The 25,970-nt window shown below is 36.6% G+C and overlaps 1 protein-coding gene across 2 annotated transcripts; it reads left to right on the top strand.

Annotated features, from left to right (window-relative positions):
* The first annotated feature begins 13,143 nt into the window (after positions 1-13,143).
* On the top strand, positions 13,144-25,764 carry hcn3 (hyperpolarization activated cyclic nucleotide-gated potassium channel 3). Of its 2 annotated transcripts, XM_044334704.1 has the most exons (8): positions 13,144-13,336; positions 13,687-14,136; positions 19,084-19,513; positions 19,622-19,783; positions 20,818-21,036; positions 21,575-21,721; positions 22,896-23,136; positions 23,854-25,764. In XM_044334704.1, the coding sequence occupies exons 2-8, from the start codon at positions 13,700-13,702 to the stop codon at positions 24,054-24,056; spliced, it is 1,839 nt and encodes a 612-aa protein (XP_044190639.1). In that variant the 5' UTR covers positions 13,144-13,336; positions 13,687-13,699; the 3' UTR covers positions 24,057-25,764. The 2 variants fall into 2 exon arrangements, with proteins under 2 accessions (XP_044190639.1, XP_044190638.1); XM_044334703.1 differs by having other exon boundaries at positions 13,144-14,136.
* The last annotated feature ends 206 nt before the right edge of the window (positions 25,765-25,970 follow it).

Here is a 25,970-nt window from a genome sequence, read left to right as displayed (position 1 = left end):
CATTCAATGAACTGTCATGTATGAAAAGGACAAACAGCAAATCTTCACATTTGAGAAGCTGGAACCATCAAAGGTTTGGCATTTTTTGCTTGAAAAATGACTGAAACAATTAATTGATTATCAAGATAGTTGCTGATTTATTTTCTGAAGCTCTAATCTCATTACTTCCTTTTCTGAGATTTTGTTACACTTATGACAATAACAAACCAAGTATGTTGTAAATATTTTCTTATTAGTGCAGAGGATGACTTGTATCTGAATCAGAATCATCTTTATTGGCAAAGTATGTTTATTCATTCAAGGAATTTGACCTTCAAATTAAATTTTACTTTATTGTGATCCAGATTAATAATAATAATAATAATAATAATTCTTGATAACTTACCACTCAGCAGAAGAGCTGAAGAGATTAGAACAAGCAACCCCATGTTTGTCAGTGAAGAGGTCCTAGAAGAAGAAGAAGAAGATTAAAAAGTCAGTGTTTATATATATAGTTATGTATTATAGTTTATAGTTTTACATTTCATTGGACAGAGTTACAAAATGGACATAGAGAGAAACACTACATGTCTCTACATATAAACAGCAAAGTGTTGTAACTCCATTTCTCCTATTTCATTTTCTCCCCTGTATTGTCTGTTACATACAGAAGAAAAATATGTAGAAATAAAAATACAAGAAAAAATAGATGAGAATAAAATGTCAACAATTTCCAAATCTGCATCTAAAAACATAAAAACAAAGCACATAAAAAGAAAAAAATGCCTGAGAAGATTCACAATATCACTTTAGTTTAGGTTATGTTAAGTGGTTTAACATAAAAAATCAATACCCCTTACAAAAATATCTTTAAAAATATATATATATTCAGAAAATTGTTCATTCAACACTTCTAAATATCTAAATGATTCTCACCTGAGCTGGTCAGCAGGCATTCAGGGGTTCAGGTTCAGGATTTAAAGATGCTTAAATCCTGCTCTCCACTCACGGACCAATCAGCTTTGAGGGAGCTTTTAGCTCAGAGGTGAGCAATACATCGACATGTGACTCTTTTTTTGTTTCTGCTCCTGGGAACTGAATCAAATTAATTACATATATTATGTAATATATCAGATCATAAAGGACTTCGTGTCAGTGAAGAAAAAATAAATTAAATCATCATTTTAGAATTCTTCATCCCTGTGTGGCCTTTGATATTTGCTTTTTCAGCTCTGAAACTGATATGCAATTGGTCAGTGTTAGAATAAAACACTTGTTGACTCTGCGGACATTTGGTCGCCACCCAGAAGAAAAATTAAAGACTAATGGGTGGGTGTGAGCTGTTTGAATGCTTAATGCTTTAGCGCTGCCACAATGCTATCATGATCATTTTTATAAAGAAAAGTAGAGTCCCTTTCTGTTGTCCTGAGACTTGTGGACACGGTGACGTGGTAGGATTGTTTTTTTATATTGTGCCACTGTTACTTTTTGTGTAAAGTAAGAGAGATTAAGTTTTTATCTGATCACTTTATTCAATCTGAAAAAGCATAATTCAAAAGGTTAAAGTGTCGTTTGTTAGCACATGTATCAGCTGTTGTTAACATAAAACCCATAGTCACACATTTCACACAGATATGTCAATGTTTGTTTCATACTTGTACTTGTTTCTCATTGGTTGCTCATTCGCTGCTATGATAACCATGCATCTCCAAAATGTCAACTTTTCTTGATCTAAGAAACACCCTGTTTTCACACACGCCCTGTTTTCAGCTTTGTGGTGATTCTTTATTTCCAGATAATCCAGTGGGTATTTAAATGGTTTAAAGCGTACATATCATGCTTTTTGTGATTCCCTGTCATTTATATACTGTTGTGATGTTGGACGTCTATATTAAACATGGTCAAGAGCACAGGCTTCAACCTGCTCTGAACACTTCGTTTGAAAAGTTACCATTACTTGCTCCTTGTGATGACATCAGATTGTTCACAAAAACGTTTGTTTCTTGCCCACAAATGTAGTCCGTTTCCTAGCCTTTGTTGCTAAGGTTGTTCCACAGGTTGTTCACGTTGTCCACTCACATGTTTCAAATCGGATTCAGGCTTGTATTGCATATATGTACTACAGAAGTTGACATTTTGAGTAAAGTACAAGAAAAAGAAGTAAAATCCTACTACTACTGTTTGTTTATGTAGCCTCGGAAGCTAAGAGACAGGAGCTAAAACTACCTGTTTCAGACAGAGGCTGAACTGAGAGGCTGCATAAAGGGCCGGTAAAAGATAGATAAGGATTTTTTTTTTAACTGTAAATCATGCAAATATATTCTGGTAAAGCAGCAGAATAGAAATATAGACCAGGAAATGTGCATGATATAACACAGATGTTACTGTCCCAACAAACCATAGCAGTGTGACAGTGAGCCAGTATCCACAAAAGCAGGACCCTGAAACTGAAGCAGCTAAATGGAATTCAAACATCATTAATTTTATTATTCACACCTGTGCTTTTCCCAACAAGTCATCCAAGTAAAATGACCAAAAAGTCAGTTAACATGATAAAAGTTAACAATTCTATCATGCTATTAAAAATTAAGGGGACTCAAAGGCAGTTCTATAAAGGTGTGTCTTAAATTGGGATTTAAGAGTGGTGATAGTCTGGGAGCAGCAATACAAAAAGCTCAGTCACCTTTGGATTTTGACCAAGAACAACACATACAGTCTCCAAACATACCAGAACTCCTCTCATACTATAACCTATATAAGTACTACACTATAAACTGTACTATACACTATGGCCTTTTACTGTGAAACTGCCAAAGTCCTTTGAAAGTCAGGCCTCTTCTTGGTTGCAGCTAAAAAACCTAGCAAGTTTAATGATGAACCTGAAAGAAAGTGAAATAAAGGAAATCTGTGAATGCATGATTACATACAGGGGAAAACAAACAGAAAAAAACTTAATAGATAATGGTTACTGTAGGTATTAAACTTTGCTCTGTGACATAGTGTTTGCCCAAACAGCCAGATCATTTCATCTCATTCCAGTTAAGCTGGTGAGACCAGACTGACACTGTGAAGTATGCGGGCATGGGTTTCAAACCTGCTATTTGCATCTTTTCAGTATACAGTGATGTTAACAATGATAGAAGGAATCAACACTTCCAAGTGGACAGGTTAAACCCGCCCCCTGAGCCCCATGTCAGAGGCCAGCTCAGCCTTGCCTTCAGGAACCTTTCCGAGAGGCAGGAGTGATGTGAACTTTGATAGGAAAAACCTGGAATCCACCAAAGTCTGATATATGCAATAATATAACAAGATCTGTTCCATGTTTTACTGAAAAATCTAGATGAATCAAAACACCTGCTTTGTGTAAAAGACTCCAGGTCCTCCAAGAATCATTGTCAAAGTCCTATTAGTTACAGGTGTGATCAATTGTTCCAACAAGCCCTCAGCTCCTCTCTTGTGGGAAATCCACAGTTCCTCATTACACAGTGAAATCATTTTATTTGCATATACAGAGGGCACATTTGTACTTCATACATCGCCTCGCCGTACCAGCCACACTGAATATTAAATAAATTGCTGAGTCTCTTTGCAATGGGAAACTCAAAACCAACTTGATAAGAAAGAGGGTGGAGGCAAATGTGAGAGGACGCTGACTGACACTGACGGTAAAGCAAGTGACAGCCTGCAGCTTCTGTCTTGCCTTGATAGTTTGAAGTCTTCAGGGAGAGAAAATCTGTGAGAGCAGGAACTAAAGTGGATTACATACAGAGAAGGTAAGAGGACATATGACTCAGAAAGTAGACAGTCTGAAGTCAAATGATGTTTGTTATCACACTGTGATAAGAGCTTGAATGTACACTCTGCGTCTACACGTGTGTTTATTGTTCTCTCTTTGTTCTTTTGTTTGACTCTTTCCGCACCACAGCCACCAAAACAGCATCAATGCGAGTTCTGTTGATTTTATCCAGCTTGGTGTTGATTGCACTGCTGATGTTTGTGATGGTACAATTTATAATGCTGGTGTGGCTAAACAGAGAGAGTGCAAGGCTGAAAGCACAGTCAGAAGAGCTTGATACTCAATATACAGATGAAGACTATCGTAAAAACACATTGGAAAAACTGGTGGCTCTGGGGAATAATTTAGTGAAGGAAATGGAGGGCATGGTGGCCAGAGTGCTTCCGGAGTTTGAGAAGAAGAAAAAAGAAAATGACGCCTGCCAAGCAGAAAAGGTGAAAAGTTTTTTTTTTTTTTAATTTTCGTGCAGCATCTGCCTTTCTGTTCCTCAAAAAAATCCACACAATATGACATAACAGGAAAGCATGGCTTATCACATGTTCACTGTGTTTCTTCATTTACATTTTACTGTTGCAAATGCTAAACGTACCATTACGGAGGAAGGACAAAACATGTAAAACACATCAGTAAATCAATGATTAAAGGCAGGAAGCAAAACAAATATTCACCACCAGTTTATATATTTGTTGATGATGCAGAGCTACCACTTCCCTGTTTACACTTAATATGGCAGTGAACTACACTATGCACCCTTTGGGAAACATATTTAGCCTGCATCTACTGTAAAACCACTTTTATCATCCTATGCATTATGAAAACGAAGTTCACACAGCCTTGGGAAGTTTGTGGAAGGTAACTAAGTACATTTTCTCAATTTTAAGGTTCACCTGAGTAATTCAATTTTATTAAACTTAACACCCCTACTTCTTTTCAACTACACTTCAGAGGGAAATATTGCACTTTTTACTTGGGATGCTACTACTGCTGCTTCTTTTATGCAACTGCTGAAGCCTCATATAAGCTTCAGATATACTTTTAAATGCATTTTTGAACAAAATGACACTGTGGACACAGTGTGGATTTTGTTCCCTGACACATCTTGCTGTTAGAGCCTTCCCACTGGTCTGACAGGTATGAGGTGATTGTAGAGGATTAAAGCTGACATGTAAATATTCAGTGTTTGTATATCACAAGTTTCATGTCATGTCGTGTTTATACTGACACTTCTCGCACACTGTTGTAGAAAATGAAAGATGATGAGCTGGCCAGCATAGAGAATGAAAACAACAAGATCAAAGGTATAACACACAACTACTTCACAGATAATTTAAACTCAGCTAACAGTGCCACCGTGTGGTGAAATGTAAGAATTACAGAATAGATCTGAAGCCTTCCTTTTGTTTTCTTTGTCACTAAGATGCCTTAAAAACTGAGTCTGATGCCTGGAAACGAGAGATTGATACTCTGACAGCACAACTGTTTGGGCGCAGAGAGATATGTGATTATGTGGAGAAGAACACACTAGCCATGTAAGTCAGAAAAAAACACAAGGTTATCTAAAAAAATCTAACATTAGCAGAAAGTGAGCATACATACAATGCTGTAATAATAATAATAATAATAATAATAATAATAATAATAATAATAATAATGATGTCAATGTGTCTTTTAGGAAACTGTGCACTCGAAAGCTGCTGGACCCCACCCATAAACAAGAACCGGGCAGGAATAAACCATGAGCGACCAAATAACACATCTTCCAGATTGGTTGCATTTTTTTTTATACTCTGTAATGTCATTTCTGTGACTGACATATGAATGTTTCTGACCTAAAATTTATACCAAAACATTGATGTGTTTGTAAGTTGATGATGTAGAGAGATGGAGGTTGCTCTCACTGAACTGCTTTGTTATTTGTAGTATTTAATGAAAGCACTATGCAAGTACAGAACACACAGTAAGGTCTTTTCTATTACATACTGCCACTGTCTAGAGAAAACCCTGCATCTCCAATACAGTCCGCCAACCATATGATACTGAAGAAATACAATTTGAGTTTTGAGAATTTTAGATTACATTTAAATTTGTGCCTTGTTTAGGATATTTTAAATGGTTTGGCCCGTCCTTCATTATGTGACTGTGCATTTTCGTTCTGTGGACTCTATAAAATCCTCCAGAATATCTTCTAAAAGAGATTGTACCGTATCGTCACACTGCATTTGGATGGTCAGCATTTTCTATAACAGCGACAACTCAGTTGAACGTCCGACTTGGCAACATGAAGAGCTGCAGCTCCTTCAGTACTTTTATAACCAAAATAGAAATCTAGTCAGCGCTGTAACCACTGATTTTACATTTTATCCTTATTAACACAAATATTCTTGATTTTAACTTGTATTCATTGGTCATTCTAGTTGACATTGTGGCTACTTGTGATGGGCTGTTGTGTGTAACTTTGTGTTATCTATCCTGCATTATTTTGTATCTGTTGTACTATGTTTATTCTATATTATTCTTTATTCTTTGTATTATGTTTTTTTTGGCTCAGTACTGTTTGTCATTGTGCTGTAATATGTTTTAATTGTGACAAGGGACTGCAGATGAAAACTAGCTATAAGTTAACTCTGGTACAGTGCATCAAATGGTAACATTTATGTTTAAAACTGTACATGGTGCCTTTCAAATAAAAGAAAAGAAACACTTTTCATGCACTATGAAAAACAGTCTTGTTCAGTCTTCAGCTGTTCTGACAATCAATAAAACTTTATTTGTATAGCACTTCTGTGACAGCGTTTGTCTCCATCATTCCACAAAGTTACAGCACTCCAATACGTTGCTATGAAATGGTAAAAAGGAGCGGTGGCTAAAGACTAACATAAATGACAAAAAAATGATTTGGTAATTTGGTCCTTGTTGTCTGTCAAGACTATAATGTGTTAAAGGTTTAGTTTATTTAAAAAATTAACCATTTACCGATGAACTTTGACCATGATATCCGAAACACTAAACTATAGCAAGGAGCAGCTGCTACAGTAGGAGCGTCCCAGTAATTGTGACTGCAGCTTCTCAAGTGTGCCTGTAAGAGCGTCTGAGTCATTAGTGGAACCGTGAACACGACACCTGCCGTTTCAGAGAGTGCATGGCCGACAAAGGTGAAATGTGATCTGCTGTAGGAGTCTATACAATGATTTAGAGACTGACCGAGTCACTGACAGGGAAAAACTAGGGGAGAGCAGCGCTGTTGACACCTCTCAGCAACTTTACAAGCTTGTGAGGTCGAATATCTGAGGTTCAATTACAAAAAAAAAGTCCTGGAGTCAAGTAGCCCTTGAGCAAGGCAGTAAACTCTAAAGAGCAAGTATATGCTTTTTTTACTTTTACTCATGAAGAGGACATTTATTATTTGAAAAACAGAATAATTAATTATTCGATCAATATAAAATAAATAGCCAACAGTTTTGATAATCATTTAATCATTAATTAATTAAGCAAAATGTCAAACATTTGCCATTTTAAAATTTCATACAAATTTTATATCTTTGGGTTTTGGATTGTTGGTCAGATAAAACAAGCAATTGGAAATCTATATTTTTAAATGTAATTTTATTGATTAGAATGTAAAAAATAATTTGAAAGTATAAAGAATAGTATAAAACATTGAGGGTTATACTATTTTAAAGGATTTATTCCTGGGTTGATTGTTGGAGTTTAATGGAGGTTTTAAATGCTTTTTGTGCATAGTTTTTAAGGTTAAGTGAAAAAATAAATGACCTGTGACTTAGGGGACGGGTTCACAGTTTTTCAAGTCTGTCTTAAAACAACAGTCAGATGCCCAAATTAACATTGAAATTGTTTTTTCTTGCCATAATCATTCCTCCTGTTCATATCAACCATTATAAAATCCCTTCATAATGCACTTACAGTGTAAGTGATGGGGGACAAAATCACAAGCCTCCTTCTGCGCAGGTATACAGGTACATTTTCGGTTTCAGAAAAAAACTATGCCAGCGATGCAAAACAACTTAAACTTCAAATAATTATCATGATTAAAATACTTATTTTATCAATACATTTGTGACACATTGATTGATATACTAACATTATATTAAAACATACATATTTTGAGTTGTTCTATTATTTTCCAAGTGTATTGCAGCTGAATTTCTGACCCTAACCCAAACCCCAGTAAACAGTACTGCAGCCTCAAAGCCTGGACCAGCAGGCTCCTAGAAAAACAACCAGGCTTACCACCAGGCAACCAGGCTTATGACACAGACACCAACACTAACTTACTTTGTAGGTTATTGGCAGCTTGGCAGGTTATCGGTACCGTATTTAACTTCTAGCGGTAAGTAGGAGCAGCTGGGCGGTCTAATAGTTGTTTAATTAATAGTATTAGTAACTTATCAAGCTAACTGGCTAAACTTATTAACACTAGAATACCAGCTGCCACTCATAATCTTTGTCAGGTCACAACTTCCCACAGCCTTTTGTTTAACTGTTTGTAGGATGCAATAGGAGCTTAAACATGTAACGTTAACTTACTGGTCAGCTGACAAATGTAACTTATTTAACGTTACTATGACTAATGCAAGATTCTGATTCAAGGCTAATGTTAATAGCTTGATTAGGACTGACATACCGTTATGTTATCTAAGGCCACACAGACGTACTTGATGCATACAAAAGGCAAATGCTAACGTTAGCCCTGCTGACTCGACATACATTTTAAAATTCTGACACTTATGCAACGTCAACGCTTTAGTTATGTAAAGTTGTAGTTAGCATTGAATGCTACTATCTTACTATCCTTGAATCAACAGGCTTGGGAAATGACTTGCATCACATTATCTAGAGAAATTGTCTCTTTACAGTCTCTGTGCTTCAGACAGAGATCAACAAAGTGCGCGTAAATTCGAACAATTGAATGTTGCACAGTGATTGGATGAATCACACCTGGCAGACCCGCCCCCAGAACTCAAACAATGTCATTGGTCGAGATCATCTCCCCGCAGCATGATTCATCCAATGATTGTACTACACTCATTCATTTGAATCTGTGCGCACTTACTTGATCTATCTGAAGCACAGAGACTATAAAGAGACATTTTTCTGTGTTTACATTTATATGTTTTTTCAACTCATTTGAGGTCTTACATCCATGTCTTACATCCCTTGACCCCCATATTACCCATATTATCAAAGCTAAAGCCCCTGTTGAGCCCTGGCATCAAATCCCTGTCTTATACACATCTCTCACCTATTGCTAATATATATATATATATATATATATATATATATATATATATATATATATGTAACCATTTGTAAACCATTGTAAAGCTTTATTCATATTCATATTATCTCTGCTCTTTGCTCTTTGTTCCCTTCGACCTGTAGAAATGGTGGAGTGATCTAAGGATTTGAGGGAGCAGTAGGACTGCAATAAGGGCCTTGAATTTTGTTGGATGTAGACTGACTGTGACTCATTTTGGGTCTTAATATTTAGAGAAGAAAAATCAGATCTACAAATGACATCTTCACAAGGAAAAAACACATGGATGCCACATATCAAGTTGTGGTCTAACATAATGTATCAGGAGACAGCCTCCAACATTTTTAAAGTGGATTTACAGCCTTTATTATAGTGGAATACCTTCAGTTTTTGAAATGAAATCACTGATGTGTTGCACATGTCAATGTGTATGATAACAAAAAAAACACTGTTAGGGCAGCATTTCACAAAAATAACAAAATAAGTCATCAGCACTCACAAATAAGTGTATATCACTTTTTTAATGATGCACAGCAGCAAAAAACATACATGTTTCAGCCCTTGGTTTTCCTCAGCGTTACTGGAACAATTGTGGGTGTGACCCCTAATAAACAGGAACCAGGAACCTGCTGGAACCTGCTGGTGATTACTTACCTTGCGTGGCAACTGGATTCACGAGATCATGCAAGAATCCATCTTGTCAGGCTTCAAGTTATGCATTTTCCATGGATGACTTCTCAGATGGTTCTGTGTGACAAACCATCTGGTACTTCAGGTTAGGTGATTACAACCAGCTGCTATAAATCATCCAAACAGGCATCATCAAAAAACCAGTACTAACAAAAAAAAATAAGAAGAAAATTTAAGACAATTTAAGCCATCCAAGGAGATATATCACATTATGTGATTGCAACAACCAGATAGTGATCATCTGATTTACAAACAAACAATAAAAATAGCATGTATATGGGTCAACATATGTAAACTCATCATGTTCAGAATCTCATTAAAAAATAGTCTGCAACATAACATAATTTACATAAATACAAACAACCATCCTCAAGAGACAAATATTAATCAAAAGAATATTAGTAAGAAAATAGTAATAAAAAAATTAATAGGAGGAAATACAACACATTCTGTGGTTACAACAGCCAGATGAGTTACCAATAGATATACTCAATATATCACACATGTGATAGTAACAGCAAAGTAAGTGATTGATAGATTTACATGCTAACAATAAAAATGCATGTATGTATATATGTAGACCAATCATGTGCAAAACCTCCATAGAAAATACAAAATACATATACATAAGAAAACTAGTAACAAGAAAAAAATCAATCTAATAAGTATTTATATTTATATATTTATAAGTATTTATAGGTTAGGTTTACACATTAACAATAAAGAAAAAATATGTATGCAAATATGAAGACCAATCATGTGCAAAACCCCCATAGAACATACACATGCATATGTATAATTTGGACATCAATAATACATATTCATAAAAAACAAGACAACAGATTTCACACAATGCTGATTAAGCCTACCACTGCCAGATAAATCTCTCTGCATTTCATAGTACACTGCGCATGCTCTATGGGCAGAGCATGCAAACCAGACTTCCACTGGCTGAGTGGCTAACGTCCAGTTAGCTCTTGGCTAATTTGAATGGGGATAAAATAATTAAATCATGCGGCTCTTCTGCACTTTCAAATGTTCGGACCAAATGGATCAAATTCTGATAGTAAAACATTCCATTTCACTGGGGTTGTGCGATGTCAAAAAAAAAATATCCACCGTTTTACAGCTGCAACAGTAGTGACAGAGTAGGCTGTTGTGGAGCCTATGATGTAAGCATGTGTTGACAGTGCTTTTGTAATTACTCTCACTGCCAGAGGGGGGAGACAAAAGTCCCACAGTTGGGCTTTAACTGTACTAATAAATTATATTTTTGAAGGTATATCAACTGTGTATAATCTGTCACAATTATTACATTGATTGATCCAACTATACTTATAAGAGCCCTTGCTCGTCTTGTTGAACTGTGGAGTGGCTGAGGTCATGAAGTGAGGGTTCATGTTCAGGCTAGTTGAAAGGCTCATACAGTGTTTAAACATGCATGGCTGGTCCTACTTGTCTCAGCACCACTGTTACCCCCTCTTCAAATAACTGCTGCATAAGTCCTTCTCTACTGCTAGGAGTTGGCAGACCACTATACCAACATCTGTGATTTATTCATGTTGATATGATTACAAACAGGGAGGGGACATAATTGTAAATGTCAATCATTAAGAGATCTTTCAGTCTCAACAACCAGGATGGAACACAGGATACAACAAACACACATTTTATGACCATTTGATATTGATATATAGCCCCAACACCAATATGCTGTGCATCAAGACCTAAACACAATAGCTCTCTTTAGCCTCAAATTGCCTATAAGTGGCAGGTTTTGAAGAATGATGGCAGTGTACACACATTATACAAAAAATATTCCTCTGAAGAAGAGTCTCAGATGGATATATTGATAGTTGCTTGTAATTATTGTCAAATACTGTTTATATACAGTAAATCTCATACATTAATGGAAAATCCTGCAAATATATTGGAGAGTTGCTTGTAATTACTGTCAAATAATGTCTATATAAAGTGATGATTATTAAAATTATGTTTTTGTAAGCTATCATTACATAAATGCATCATTACCAGGAATTTACTGTAAATAGATTGGATAATCACATACAATAAAAGCCTAAAGCTCTCAAGATACCATTAATGGACATTAAAGGAGGGTCATTTGAATGTAATTGTACTTTTGTAATTGTACTCTTTTTGTGTTTTATATTCAGAAATCTGTACTTTGATGAGGCATTCTTAAGGATAAATTGGATAATCCTAGGAATTTACAAAAGAATACTGCATAAAAACAAGCCTTTATTTAAATTAGGTAATTTTAAGGTATTTCTGTAATTTTTTCATTTTTTATGCAGATTTATACTTTTAAACATTTTTTATAACAGTTGAACTGTAAAAATGCAGACAATGTCTATAGTAAATATCTGTATATATATTTTTTTAATTCTCTGTAGAATAACTAAAGGTTTTTTTTACTGTTATTTGACAGTAACTGTTTGGCAACCTTTGCTGCCAGACTTTTTACCATTTTTTTTTACATTTCTTTATTTTTATTTTATTTATTTTTTTAAATTTGGTTTACATTAAATGTAAAGTTTTGCTGTAAAAAAAACAGAAAGTTGCCTTAATTTTACATTCAGTAATAGGATGTGTATTTTTTGTATTTTTACATAGAATTCAATGTAATTTAACATTCAAGACCATTAAGTAATTGAATAATCTTGTTTAAAAATCTATTATTATATATATGAATTTACAGATTACAGCCTTTATCTTACAGTTAAAATCTTTAATAAAAATAATTTACTGTTTTTTATGGCATTTACACTTAATGTAGAAAAAACAACAATTGTAAAATAATGCAGTAAATTTCTGTGAAATAACTTTTTTTTTTTTTTTTTTACAGTGTACGCACATTTTTATTTGGCTATTTATTTCACAGGGACAATTAAAAGCCTAATGTTGATCAATTTCATTATGTGAATTGTGCATGATATTTTTACAAAGCGTGTCTCATCATTTTGTTGTAGCTAGTTGACACTAACCCTAACCCTAGACCCTATTCTTCAGTGACATGTTTGGTAATTTGGGACACAGTTTCATCTCCTCTTTTCAACCCTAACGACATATTTCAAAAGAATATTTTAAACTGATTTCTTCTACATTGAGAGAAAGTTAACCACCTGTTTTAATGTATGCCAGTTATGATAAAAAATACTGAGTGTAACAAATGACATACAGCAGGTACTGGCTATTATTATAGGCCTACTACTATTATATACTTTACCATTATTTTAGTCGCTGCTGACCCGGAGGCTTCGCGTCCTGCATGACTGCGCAACTTGACCCACAGCCGCACCGTTGCTCCGGGACCCGTCTGAGTTTACAGAGGTAGGGGAGGGCACTTCCACCACAGGGAGGAGGAGGAGGGGGAGGAGGAGAGAGGTGAGTGGACGCAGTTATGCCAACAAGCCGATTACTGAAGGCTACCGAGCCTTGTCTGGCAATTTGCGTCCGTCTTCTCATGGTCAAACGGGAGGCGGACACATGCGTCTGAAGCCGAGGGACATCCATGACAGGGAAGTTGTTTTTTTAATGGACGCTGAAACTTTTTCTGGATTCATGTTGTGAGAACTGTAAGGGGAAAGTCTTTGTTTCTATTGTAAGACTTGCAATGTGTAGCCTATGTGTTATTCAGTAGAAAGCTTAACTTCTCTAGCTGCTGTTGTATCTCCTAAGGATGTTTTGTCTTATATTTTTATATCTAAGTACCTACATGTTATTTTAAAGTCTGTCTAAATTAATTTAAGGATATATATTTGATGTAAAGTAATAGTAGAATCAGACAATAAATGAGAAATGGTATCTGCTGTAAACTTTATTAGAAAGTGAGTTTTATAGTCAGGCCCCAACAAGCTAAATCAAATAGACAATATAGAGCTCTCCTCTTAGCTCAGTCTAAAATGCAAAGTGTAAAAATGACCAGCCCCTCCAGGAGTATGGACGACCAGACAAGCAGCGAGACCCCAGCCCTCAAACCAGAGATACCCAGGTACCGCAGCTGGAGCAGCCTCCGCTTCTCGAGATGGAGAAGTGGTTCCCAGAGGGCAAGCCCCCCCAGCTCCCCTTCCCCGAAAGGAGAGAAGAAGGCCGATGTGACCAAGACACTCTTCTCTCTGGTCAAGACTCACAATGACGACTACACAGCTGACCCCGATGGCCTACTGGACATCCACGGGGATGGCGAAGAAGGTGGCGATGAGACCCCACAGCGTCAGCGGTCCACCTTCTTCCACTTGCGGTTTGGCTCCATGCTGCAGCCCGGGGTCAACAAGTTCTCCCTGCGCATGTTTGGCAGTCATAAAGGTGTTGCCGCTGAGCAGGCCAGGGTCAAATCCTTTGGAGTGTGGATCATCCACCCCTACAGTGACTTCAGGTAATGATGAGGTTGGATTAATATCACTTTCCTCTTAATTTCAGTGTGTGGGAAGGTTTAAGCTTATTTATTTCTAATGCAGAAGAAGAGAGGACAGTAGTCAGCAACCTTTTCTCAACAAAAGATTCCCCACTTCCAGATCCCTTGAAAGCAGCCAGTTTTTATTCCACAAAAGTGCCAGTGACAGCGCTCAGATCCGATTTTTCCAAGGGCAGACTGCAGAACAGTAGCTGATGTCATGGCTCCTTGCACATGATAAGGAGATGAAGGGATTTGATTAGTGATACAGTATATAGGACAAGATCCTCTGGATTAATGATACCACTGGCGACTCCCTCTCTCTCTCTCTTGTTTATGAGGAGGGAGAACCACATTGATCTTGATCATTAAAGAGATGCAATTTGTTCCATTTGAAAACCATCCAATAATTTCTTGCTCTAGTTTGGCCTCACTGTTTGGAGGATTTGCCAGATCGTTCAGCTTTGTTGCAGTGATGCTCGAGCAATCTGTCTATGCGGTCAGTAATAATAGCTGCCATCGAATTTAAACAATTTTTAAACATCCGGCCTATGCCAGACAGAGAGGATAAATCCATGCACAGGGATTATTGCCCATAAGAATCCGTATAATTCCAATCTTGCTCTATTATGCAATAATACACAGACAGCTGAGGGGGGATTACTGCAGGCCTGCTCTCCTTAAACCTTATGCTCCAACTTCCCTTTAAAATGGATGAGTTTGAGCAGCACATTTTTTCTGCTCAGCATTTCTGTTAAAGGGTTGAGGTCAAACAGATGATTGAATTTACTAAAACAACCAAATTTGTTAAACTCAGAGTCTGATTTATCTTTTTTTTTTACAATATTGTTAATGTATTTTTGGCTTTTATTCAGAGGTGGACAACAGAAAAGTGAAAGGAAATGAGGGTAGAGAAAGGGGGAATAACAAAGACTGGTGTACAAAAAAATTGGGTGGTTGACAAAACAATGTCAACTCAAGAGCCACTTATTCCCTGCTATGTGGTCTTTGTCAAAAGATGGAGTAGATGTTCAAACTTTCCATTATTCTGATCACTTTTAGGGGAAAAAGGGTAACCGACAGGAAAAAATGACAGGTAGTTGTTGACCTTAAAGGACAGGTTTACAATTTTCTGTCTGTCTCAAAAGAATAGTCAGGAGCCCAAATGAACATTGGCAGAGGTTTTGCTTGAGGTAATCATTCCTCCTGTTCATACTGACCATTAGATTAACCCTTCCTAACATGCTTTAAATGTAAGTGATGGGGGACAAAATCTACAGTCCTCGTTTTGTGCAAAAATGTGTTCAAAAGTTTATGAGATGGTAATATGAGGCTTCAAATAGTCTAATCAAGTGGATATTATCGATTTTCTATATTTTTCTTGTTGTCAACTAATCTCATGTGCAGAGCCAAACCAACAATGAACCCAGTCTACTTACTTACAAGTATTGAGTGTGGATCCAAAGCCTGATATATCATCTCCATTGTGCTGTAGACCTCTGTTGTTGTCCAAAAATGATTAAAAACACACTAGTGAGCCGCACTGCTGCACAGGATGAAATGTTCCTTCATCACAAAGAGTTTGGTCATGTTAGTTTGTTTAGAAACAGCTCCAAAGAGTAATATTAATCACATTTTCAGTCTATGGAGAGTATTTCATGTAAGGCAGACGCTACTGTGCATGCATGGGAATGTGTTTCATTTACAGTGGTTATAACTCGTCCTATGTATCACAACCTCTTGATTTGTACTGAAGTTATTTTACAATTTAGTACAAGGTTTTGCATACACACACAACACTTAACTAGGTAGATCAATTCATTGTTGGTTTTGCTCTGCACATGTGATTTGTTGACAATATGAAAATATAGAAAGTTGCCAGCCATATCCTTTAAAGTCTCTTACCCACCTGTCCTTTAACAGCAAATATGTCGTATATCTGCCAAAACCTGAATTAAGTTTATTTGAATGTCAGACTTTGAGCACCAGTTCTTAGTTATTTATGACTTTTGTTGCTTTAAAAAGGTAAAAAGAGCGATAAAAAGCCAAACTTAAGTGCTGAAATGACTAATCAATTAACAGCTTAGTGATTAATAGGAAATTCATTGGCAAAAATGATAACAATTAAGTATTTTAAAAAGTTTTTTAAGTAAAACTTTAATTAGTTCCAGTGTCTTAAATGTGAGTAATTTCTGTTTTTCTTAGTTTTATATTATAGTAAATTGAACATTTTTTAGTATTGAACTGTTGGTCGGACAAAGACGTCACTTTTTACTATTTTCTGACTTTTTGCAGACCAAACAATCAATTAATTGAAAAAATAAATCAAAATAATTGTTGATAGTCAATAGCTGATTCAACAATGCATTAAAATTCAACATAAACCGCTATCAGTGTCCAACCCTACTCCTGTTCCACTCCTGTGTTATTAATAGCTCGTCTAAAAGGTTTTGATAGAGCAGAAATATATCTGCTTCCCTCTCTCTCACACACACATGTGCATGCTTCACGTCAACAGCTTTAATGCTGTCTAGAGTCTTTGGGGGCGTTATTAGCAGCAAGGAACCACTAATCTGCTGCAACATGAGAGGAGATGATAAGTAGTCATGTAAACCAGAGTGTAAACACAGAAGACACGGACAAAAGAGATTGATGGGGGGATAAACATGAATGAGAATGAGGAACTAATCTATCGGTTCCTGTGTCTCTGATCCGACCGGCTAAAGAAGAAGCAGGAGGAGGTCGTTTTCTTACATGTGGGGTTCGAATTGCCATCACTGAACTGCAATTGTAATGAAAAATATTCTGTTTCTGTGCCTCTGTAATGAAAGAGAGGCTGAGAACAGGAGAGAGACCTGATGTGATTGACACTTGATGGAAACAGTCTGTAAGGAAACCCAAAACCTTGTCCCCGCGGCGTATTACGCGACACTGGAGACCTACAGGTAAATTGGTGTATGTATGACATGGAGCAGGACAGTGATGAGTGCAGCGATGTACAGCACAGACGTCTGCACTTCAACACTCTGAAGCAGCAGAGGGCATATCGCAGGCCAGACGTTTCTAGTGATAGTGATGTGTTCTTCTTCTCTGCTTTGTCTTCCTGATAGTAAAGTGGGAGCCTCATAAGGCAAACACCATACATGTTTAATGAAAGGGGTTCCTCCTGTGACAGGAGCTGTGACAAGAGTAAGGGTCACTCTGAAATGGGTCATTCACCATTCTCCTGATTGGATGACCTCACTTGACTTTAGTAACTGTTTCATAATCTGTCACTTTAATTCAAATCATGCAACTTTCAGAAGTAGACTGACTCATTCATTATGTAAATACATTTTGAACATCTCGATGCACTGATGCACATGAATCACTTTACTTGTGCTCACACTTTCATCTTTGGGTTTAACAACTTGACACTTTTACGCAAATAGTCAAGTCAAGTCAAGATTTATTTAAAGTGCATTATCACACACAAGTGTCTGAACACACTTTACAAAAAGAAAAAGAAAAACAGTGAAAACAAAAGCAGGACTAGAAACAATACAAATCAAAATAGATATGAAATAAAGACATTGAGAACAATATGAATAAAACCTACTGGATGCCAAGAGTTAAAAACAAACCAACAGGAAGGTTACAAGACATTGTAGGAAGAGGAATCAGGTGAGTTTGAAGTCTGGCCTTAAAGGTTTCCAGAGAGAGAGCTAAAAGAGCATAAGAAGGGACCATGATGTGAAAATGCTCTGAAACAAGATGATTTTTTTTGTGAATTCTGGAAACAGGCTCATGTTACTTGTATATACACTCACCAGCCACTTCATGACGTACATCTTTGCAATCTAATACAATCCAACACAACAACTGATCCTATACAACATTTATGAAGCTTCTACATTTTCAGTTTTTGTTGACATTTGTCAGAAAGGTGATAATTCTACTCTATGTTTTATTATTGAGGTCGTAGTGGTTGATACTGGTGTACTGGAATGCATTATATTGAATGATGTTCCTAATATTTTGTCCACTCCATTTACATACATGACGGGGGCAAAATATTAGGAACACTTTGACCTTAATAATAAACATAAAGTAGAATTATCACCTTTCTGACAATGTCAACAAAAACTGAAAATGTATAAGTTTTGTAAAAATAGAATTTATGGCAGAGCTGTTGTTTTGGATTACATTAGATTGTAAAGGTGTACCCTAACCCAAGTGGCCAGTGAGTGTATATGCACATGTATAAACCAAGAGCAGGTATGAACTAGTAAGAAGACACGTTTGCATTGCTGTCTGTAAGTTTATAACCTATTTGCTAAGCACACATGTGTAAACATAATCTTCACAATCCACAAACATGCAGACAGTCATTCATTCTTATACTCAGCTTTATGTCAGCCTGTATCTTTTTGTACAGGAAAATTATAATGAATGTACACTTTTGGAGAACTGCACAATTAATCACTGTGCATCAAATACCATCAGTTATCAACTGTCCAGACACACACGCTCCACCTCCTTTATGTACAATAAGAACTAGAGTCAACTCAGTGTCTCACTTCTTGTTTTAAGCAGCTTCATTACTACGCTGACTGTGAACATATTAAGCACTAAAACAAGGGGCAAAAACCTCAACTTGTTAGTTCAGCTGTCAACAGGACTCATATTACTTTATTAATAGGGAGTAAAAAGTTAATTTTTAATGTGCACTTCATACTGTTCAGTGTTCAGAGTTTGTTCACTCTGATCTGTAACCTCCACTTATATATCCTGTCCAGTGATTTCTAGACACTGGGTGTGGAGATATGCAGTTGCATCTCTGTGTAGCAAAAATGAGAAAATGTTTTAGGTTACGTTGTGCAAGTTTAAATTTGCAGAGCTTCAACCTTTGCTGTGACTTTAAAGCCAATCTACTTTTGTTCTGTGCAGGTTTTACTGGGACCTTGTGATGCTGCTGTTGATGATGAGTAATCTGGTTATTTTGCCCTGGGGAATCACCTTCTTTGAGGACCAGAACACCACGCCGTGGATCACCTTTAACGTCATGTCTGACACTCTCTTCCTCATGGACCTGGTTTTCAACTTCCGCACGGGCATCCCGGGAGAGGACAGCCACATCATCCTCGACCCCAAAGAGATCCGCATGCATTACCTCCGCTCCTGGTTCCTGGTGGACTTCATTTCGTCCATACCTGTTGACTACATCTTTCTTGTTGTCGACCTGGAGTCGCTGCACGACTCGACGGATGTCTACCGTACTGCCCGCGCCCTCCGCATTGTTCGCTTCACCAAGATCCTCAGTTTGCTGCGCCTCCTCCGACTGTCTCGTCTCATACGTTACATTCACCAGTGGGAAGAGGTAAAGGATGAGGACATGTGCTTATAGACAGGATGAGAGAAAAAGAAAGACTTTTTTTTTTTTAATTTCCAGTTCTACATTGTTTTTTCTTTACTTTCTCTTTGTCAGATTTTCCATATGACTTATGACCTGGCCAGTGCTGTGGTGCGTATAGTCAACTTGATTGGCATGATGCTGCTGTTGTGCCACTGGGACGGCTGCCTGACCTTCATGGTTCCCATGCTGCAGGACTTTCCTCCAGACTGCTGGGTCTCCAAAAATAATATGGTGGTAAGTACAGGTCATCAGTAAATTCTCAAACCTTATAATCAAACCTGGAAATGTATTTAATTTATTTTATGGGTCTTTAATTTTCTTCCTAGGAGGTTTTCTGGAAAGAACTATAGTTTGGTACAAATTAAAGGGAAAATAGTTTTTTCTTGAAAGAATGGCTCCATTTAAACCCAAGTTAATATTTATTGATTATGTCTTTATAGTTGGAAGTTTTCATATATGTTGAATTGTTCACTTGCCTGTAGACACATTTTACATTTGTGCACAGACCAAAAGACTGTCCGGATTATATTAACAATTCATTTGAATTAATTAAAGGAATAGTTTGACATTTTTTGGGAAATGCATTTATTTGCTTTCTTGCTGAAAGTTATGAGATGTGAAGATTGTCATGTATGTGCAGAAAACATGAAGCTACTGCCAGCAGCCGCTTTGCTTAACTTCAGCTGTGTCTAAAGGTAACAAAGTCCACGTAGCAGCACCTCTTAAGTTCACTAAATAACACATTATATCTTATTTGTTTAAACCATACAAAAGCAGAAGTGTAAAAAAAACAACTTGTGGTTTTGAAGGGGTGTATGTGCCAGACTATTTCTTTGCCAGGTGAAGTGACTTCCTGTAATCCTCTTTGGACAAAGCTGTGCATGAATACAAGCACTAAATGGCATGAAGAACACAGAAAAGGCTTTAAAGGCGTTTAAAGCTTCCTCAGGCAACCATATTCAGTCTTTGTGCTACACTTGACGAACCGTAAAGATATAAGTGGTATTGATCTATATTCTAATTCTCATCTAATTGAACATATTATTATAGTTTATTTTCTCTCTAATTAGTACCAAGTTATATGCTCCATTCCAGGAAACATCTAGGCAATCATGAGGAAATGACGGACCCATAATATAAAACATAACCGAAAACCTCATTTATGATGCATTCATTTGGTATTTCTAAGCCAATTTTGATTGTAGTCATGTAAAGCACATATTGTGTCCTCTCTTATCTCCCTTTCCTTTTTACTCTATCGTTCCCAGAATGCTACATGGCACTTACAGTACTCCTACGCCCTGTTTATGGCCATGAGTCACATGCTGTGTATCGGATACGGTGCCCACCCTCCAGAGGGATTGACCGACGTCTGGCTCACCATGATCAGTATGGTTGTGGGGGCCACCTGCTACGCCATGTTCCTCGGTCATGCAACTACCCTGGTCCAGTCCTTAGATGCCTCACATCGGCAGTATCAGGAGAAGGTAATCATCTCTACTCTGACTTAAAAACATTTTGACCTGCAGCTGCAGTTGTTTTGTGGACAATATGTCTCCGGAGCCTCACGTGGACGCTAATGTGATTCAAGCTTTGAGGTTTAATATCACTCCCATGTTTTATATCACAGGCTTGCTTACTTGCTCGTACTCTATTTGTGAAAAATGTGCCAAATGCCTGGAGAATATTTGTATTATCTAATGGATTTTGTGCCCCTCACTGTGACCCTTTGCAGGATTTTCACAAGAGAAAGCAGAATGGATGACAGACAAACGGCGAAAGCTTTGTTTTGGATCACTGTTTGCTAATGCCCATTACAAATGAGTTTTTGTAATCCACTTAAAAAGGCCTGTCAAGCAAATAGAATGAATGCGTAATTATTGTACTTAGGAATAATAATAGTTTCTGCAAACACATGGTAGAAAATGTGACTAAATGTCACATCTGACATCAATCCTGTAGAAATTCTATTGTATCCTCATGAAAGTCAAATCACCATGTGGTTTGTACAAATGTTTTTTTTAGTATAAGCAAGTGGAGCAGTACATGTCGTTTCATAAACTGCCGGCGGATGTAAGACAGAGGATCCATGATTATTACGAGCAGCGATTCCAGGGCAAGATGTTCGATGAAGACAGCATCCTCGGAGAGCTCAGTGATCCACTCAAGGAGGTGTGTTTTTTTTCATCAACTTCCTGTTTTTTACTTCCTGATTTCTCTCTTATATTGACACATGCCTAAACAGATACAAATGTGGGCCTTGATGATAAGGTTTAAATCAATATAGGGCTGCAACTAATGATTATTTTCATTATGGATTCATCATTGATAAATTGTTTAGTTTATGAAATGCCAGAAAAGAGTGAAAAAATGTCTGTCCCAGGTTCCCACAGTCCAAGGTGACACCTTAAAATGTCTTGTTTTGTCCAACCACTCATCTAAGAACTTAATATATTCAGTTTACAATCATATAAAACAGAGAGAAGTAGCAAATCCATATATTGGAGAGGCTGTAAGTTGTATATATACATTTTTTTTTTTGCAACATTTGCTTGAAAATGGCTAAAACAATTTTCAAAATAGTTGCTAATTATTTTTTATTGTTTCGACTAATCAATTAATCTTATTGTTTCAGCTCTAAAGTCAATATCATAATATTAATAGGATTTTTTTTCCCAATATTTTGATATATTACGATGTGAAAAATTTATGTTCAATGAAACAAAACCAAAAGCCCAGAAAACACAATAAAGACAGGTCTGATTCCTTGCCGTACATATTTACATAAACAAAAGGTAATCTACACAAAAGTATTTTCTTATGTTCAACTGACAGCAGCCTGAATAAACTCTCATAACAATTCCTTTAAGTAAACACATATTCCCATTAACACACCAGCGACAAAGGCACAACCGTCTCTGAATAGTTTGTGTGTGGGGGAGGGAAACGTGATTGTCAGCACAGGACTGAGGTTTCTGAACCAGGAGTCTCTTAAACTCAGAGAGACAGAGAAGGGGAGATGGGCGAGGAAGCAGAGGTGAGGGGAATGAGGTAATTGCAGAGATGGCAGGGTCTGGAGAAAAGTCTGAGGGCATCTGGTGGACTGCTTGAGAATGGCAGGTCTGAGGGGTAGGAAAAAGCAGCTACAAAACTCTTTTCTTGGCTTAATTTGCTGAGAAGTTTTAATTTTAACAACAGAATACAAGTCACTAAATGCACATTCACAAGTCTCTGCCAGTCCATATTAATCAGTAAATTGTATTCATTTCTGCAGTAAAGACAGAAATATCTCAGTGTCACCTTGACTGTTTCTAAATGTCTTCTCTCTTCTCTTTTTCCCCACCAGGAGATCGTCAGCTATAACTGCCGCGGACTAGTAGCCAACATGCCGCTGTTTGCCAACACTGACCCTCATTTTGTGACAGTGATCCTGACCAAGCTGCGTTTTGAAGTCTTCCAACCTGGAGACTTGATTATAAGAGAAGGAACGCTGGGTCGTAAAATGTACTTCATCCAGCATGGTTCTGTCACCATCCTACCACGTGGCAGTAAGGAGATTAAGCTCAGCGATGGAGCATATTTTGGGGGTAAGTAGTTCGTCTCTCTCTCTCTTCAACTTTGAAAAACAGTTTCCCATCAAATCTATATGCGACCCTGTGGTTCACTTTGCAGTTCTTAGTGTCCTAGATTTACTGCTCATCTGTTTATCAGTTTATTATCCACACTACATTGTATGTAGGGCTGCAACAAATGATTATTTTCATTATCGAATCATCTGCCAATAATTTTCACAAATAATAGATTAATAATATAAAATATATGTGATATAAAATATCACAAAGTAGAGAAAATTTCCGAAAGCCCAAAATGATGTCTTTAAACTGCTTGTTTTTTTCAACCAAAAGTCTCAAACCCAAAGATATTCAGTTTAGTTTGGTTGAAGATTAATAAAAGAAGTGAATTTTTGTCATTTTTTGGTTAAAAAAATAACTGAAATAACTAAAAATAGTTGCCAAGTACTTTTATGTAGATCGATGAATCAAGAGATTGTTTTGTAATAGTCACATTGCAATACAGTAAACTGTATTTTTTTCTACACACCTTCACACATGAGGCATTTTAAAACATAGTCATGGAGTTTAGCCTGGATTGATGAGTCAACTGTATTGACTACTTATCAAGCTAATTATTGCTATTGTTCTGTTTTCTTTCAAATTGGGCTATTTAAGTTACAGTCTGCATATAATATCTGATGAAATTCTCCTTTTTTTGGATTGTACTGACTCCCTCTTTCCTTGGTTCAGAGATCTGCCTGCTAACCCAAGGACGACGCACAGCCAGCGTGACGGCTGAGACCTACTGTCGCCTTTACTCTCTGAGTGTTGACAGTTTCAACGAGGTCCTGGAGGAGCACCCTCTGATGAGGAGGGCCTTTGAGAGCGTGGCTGTGGACCGACTGGGCAGGGTCGCACGCCGACCCAGTTATCAGCCTCCCTCAGCTGAATGACTTCCTCGGTACCTTCAGAAAGACGCTCCTGCCAGGAAGGTGGAGGACATTTGTCATGTTTTGACTGAACTCGACAACATAACAAAGAAACCATCAATGTAAATGTTACTGATTGCTGCTGATTATAGTGCTCAGTGATGAACAACCAGACAAAGACCCTCAATTCTATTTAATTACACATTTTTTGCTGCACTTGGTTTAAAATATTGTACCTTCACTCAACTTTATTTTCTTACTTGAATCTTAATAAGCTATATATTTTTCTGGTGGATCTTTTTACACTTTTCATGTTAAATCCGTTGTGTAATTTACGATCTGTATGAACATCCATAAGAAAATAATCACTATTTTCTTGTTTTTTGAGCAACTGACATTTTGGAGGTACATGTGCTTTTTAACCAGAGCAACACCAGCTTTTCCAAATGTAAACACTGCTATCTTTATGACTTGTTTTTCAGTGGCTTGTGCGCTTTCTGAGACTGCAGTTTAATTGTCGTGTCGTCAGCTCTACAGGATATTGGAAGCGCCACAGAGGCACCAGCTGGATGATATATTATAAAGCTTTATGTAGCTCTGATTCAAATGATCCCTCAGATCTGTAGGTTGCATCAAGTCAGAGTTTAATACCAGTGTTATCAGAGGATAAGCTGCAGTGATGTAATAACCCCCAACTCTACAGTGAAAGGTTGTCCAGTTATACATCACTGGTTAAATTGCCACATTTCATTGTAGTCACATTTAGAGTTGTATAATAGAGATAAATAAAATAAATAAACTCACCAATTAAAGAGGTAATCTGAACCTTTGCATCTCAACAATTTAGTATCCCATAATATCAGGTGTTTTTTTTTCCGCACATGAATATAAGTTACTCTCTTTCCTTTTTAAATGCACCTTTTAATTTTCTGCTTCAAATATAGCTGCTTTTGGCTTTAAAAAAATCAATTTATGAAAACAAACCTTCAATTAAGAGATACAAGTTTGCTGCTGATTTATAATGTAGAATTTTATTTCTGCAAAAGAACAAAAACAAAACAAAAACAAAACAACTGCTTCTTGTTGGCTAATAAAACATCATGCATTGTAATTTGTCAAAGTAAGAAAAGCACAGGTGCATCAAATAACATTAATTATGTTTCCAGTGTCCCAGTAAGCCATGTCAGTAAAGAAACAAATGGGATGCAGAGCTCATTGATGTTATTAATTAAACCTGTGCTTTTCCAGTGAGTATGTCAAAATCTGTTGTGAAAAAAAGCCTGTTATAAGAGGGGAGACCTTAGTCTCTGCTATTTATTTTCTGCTTTAGAATAAGATTTAACACTAAAAGGTTAATAGCTGAATTACACTATAAGAACAAATACTGATATTGATAAGATGTGGAAGAATCTGAATCTATTGGTTACGTTTTGTTATTGTATGTGTGTTGCTAGTATGTATATTATATATGTCAGCCCGTCTCTATACAGATACTGATTTATATTCACATGCGTCAGTGTACTTTTTAAAAATTTGATGCACAGAAAAGAATCCATCATTTTTAAGAAAATCTCTGTTAACAACTGTACAATAATAATTCAATAATAACATGAACAATGCTTATATCCTCTCTGTATCATTACTGATGATGATGATGATGATGATGTCATGTAAATATAAATATTTCTACCCTCTAAACATTACAAAAATATAAAATATTTATTTTTGCCTATACTGTTGGTTTCAAATATGTTATTTATAACTGCTTATAAGCACACACACACGTGACAGAAATACTAGAAATATAGATTTTTTTTACTTAGAAGAGATAGTATCACAATATAAAAATACTAAACTCCTCCATTCAAAATTATAGTAATGCAAATGTGCAGAAGTATTCTCAGCAAAATGTTATGTTATATTATGTATGAATTCTTA

This window comes from Thunnus albacares, chromosome 19 (assembly GCF_914725855.1).
Source record: "Thunnus albacares chromosome 19, fThuAlb1.1, whole genome shotgun sequence".
NCBI classification, from domain to species: domain Eukaryota; kingdom Metazoa; phylum Chordata; class Actinopteri; order Scombriformes; family Scombridae; genus Thunnus; species Thunnus albacares.
Note: the sequence above shows the minus strand (reverse complement) of the source record. Positions and strands in the feature narration are given on the sequence as shown.

Bases quoted from the DNA above. Each gene is read 5' to 3' on its own strand.
- hcn3 (XM_044334703.1), top strand. From the start codon at position 13,664: ATGCAAAGTGTAAAAATGACCAGCCCCTCCAGGAGTATGGACGACCAG. The intron at 19,514-19,621 runs GTAAAGGATGAG...TCTCTTTGTCAG, and splicing joins ACATTCACCAGTGGGAAGAG to ATTTTCCATATGACTTATGA. The intron at 21,722-22,895 runs GTGTGTTTTTTT...TTTCCCCACCAG, and splicing joins TCAGTGATCCACTCAAGGAG to GAGATCGTCAGCTATAACTG.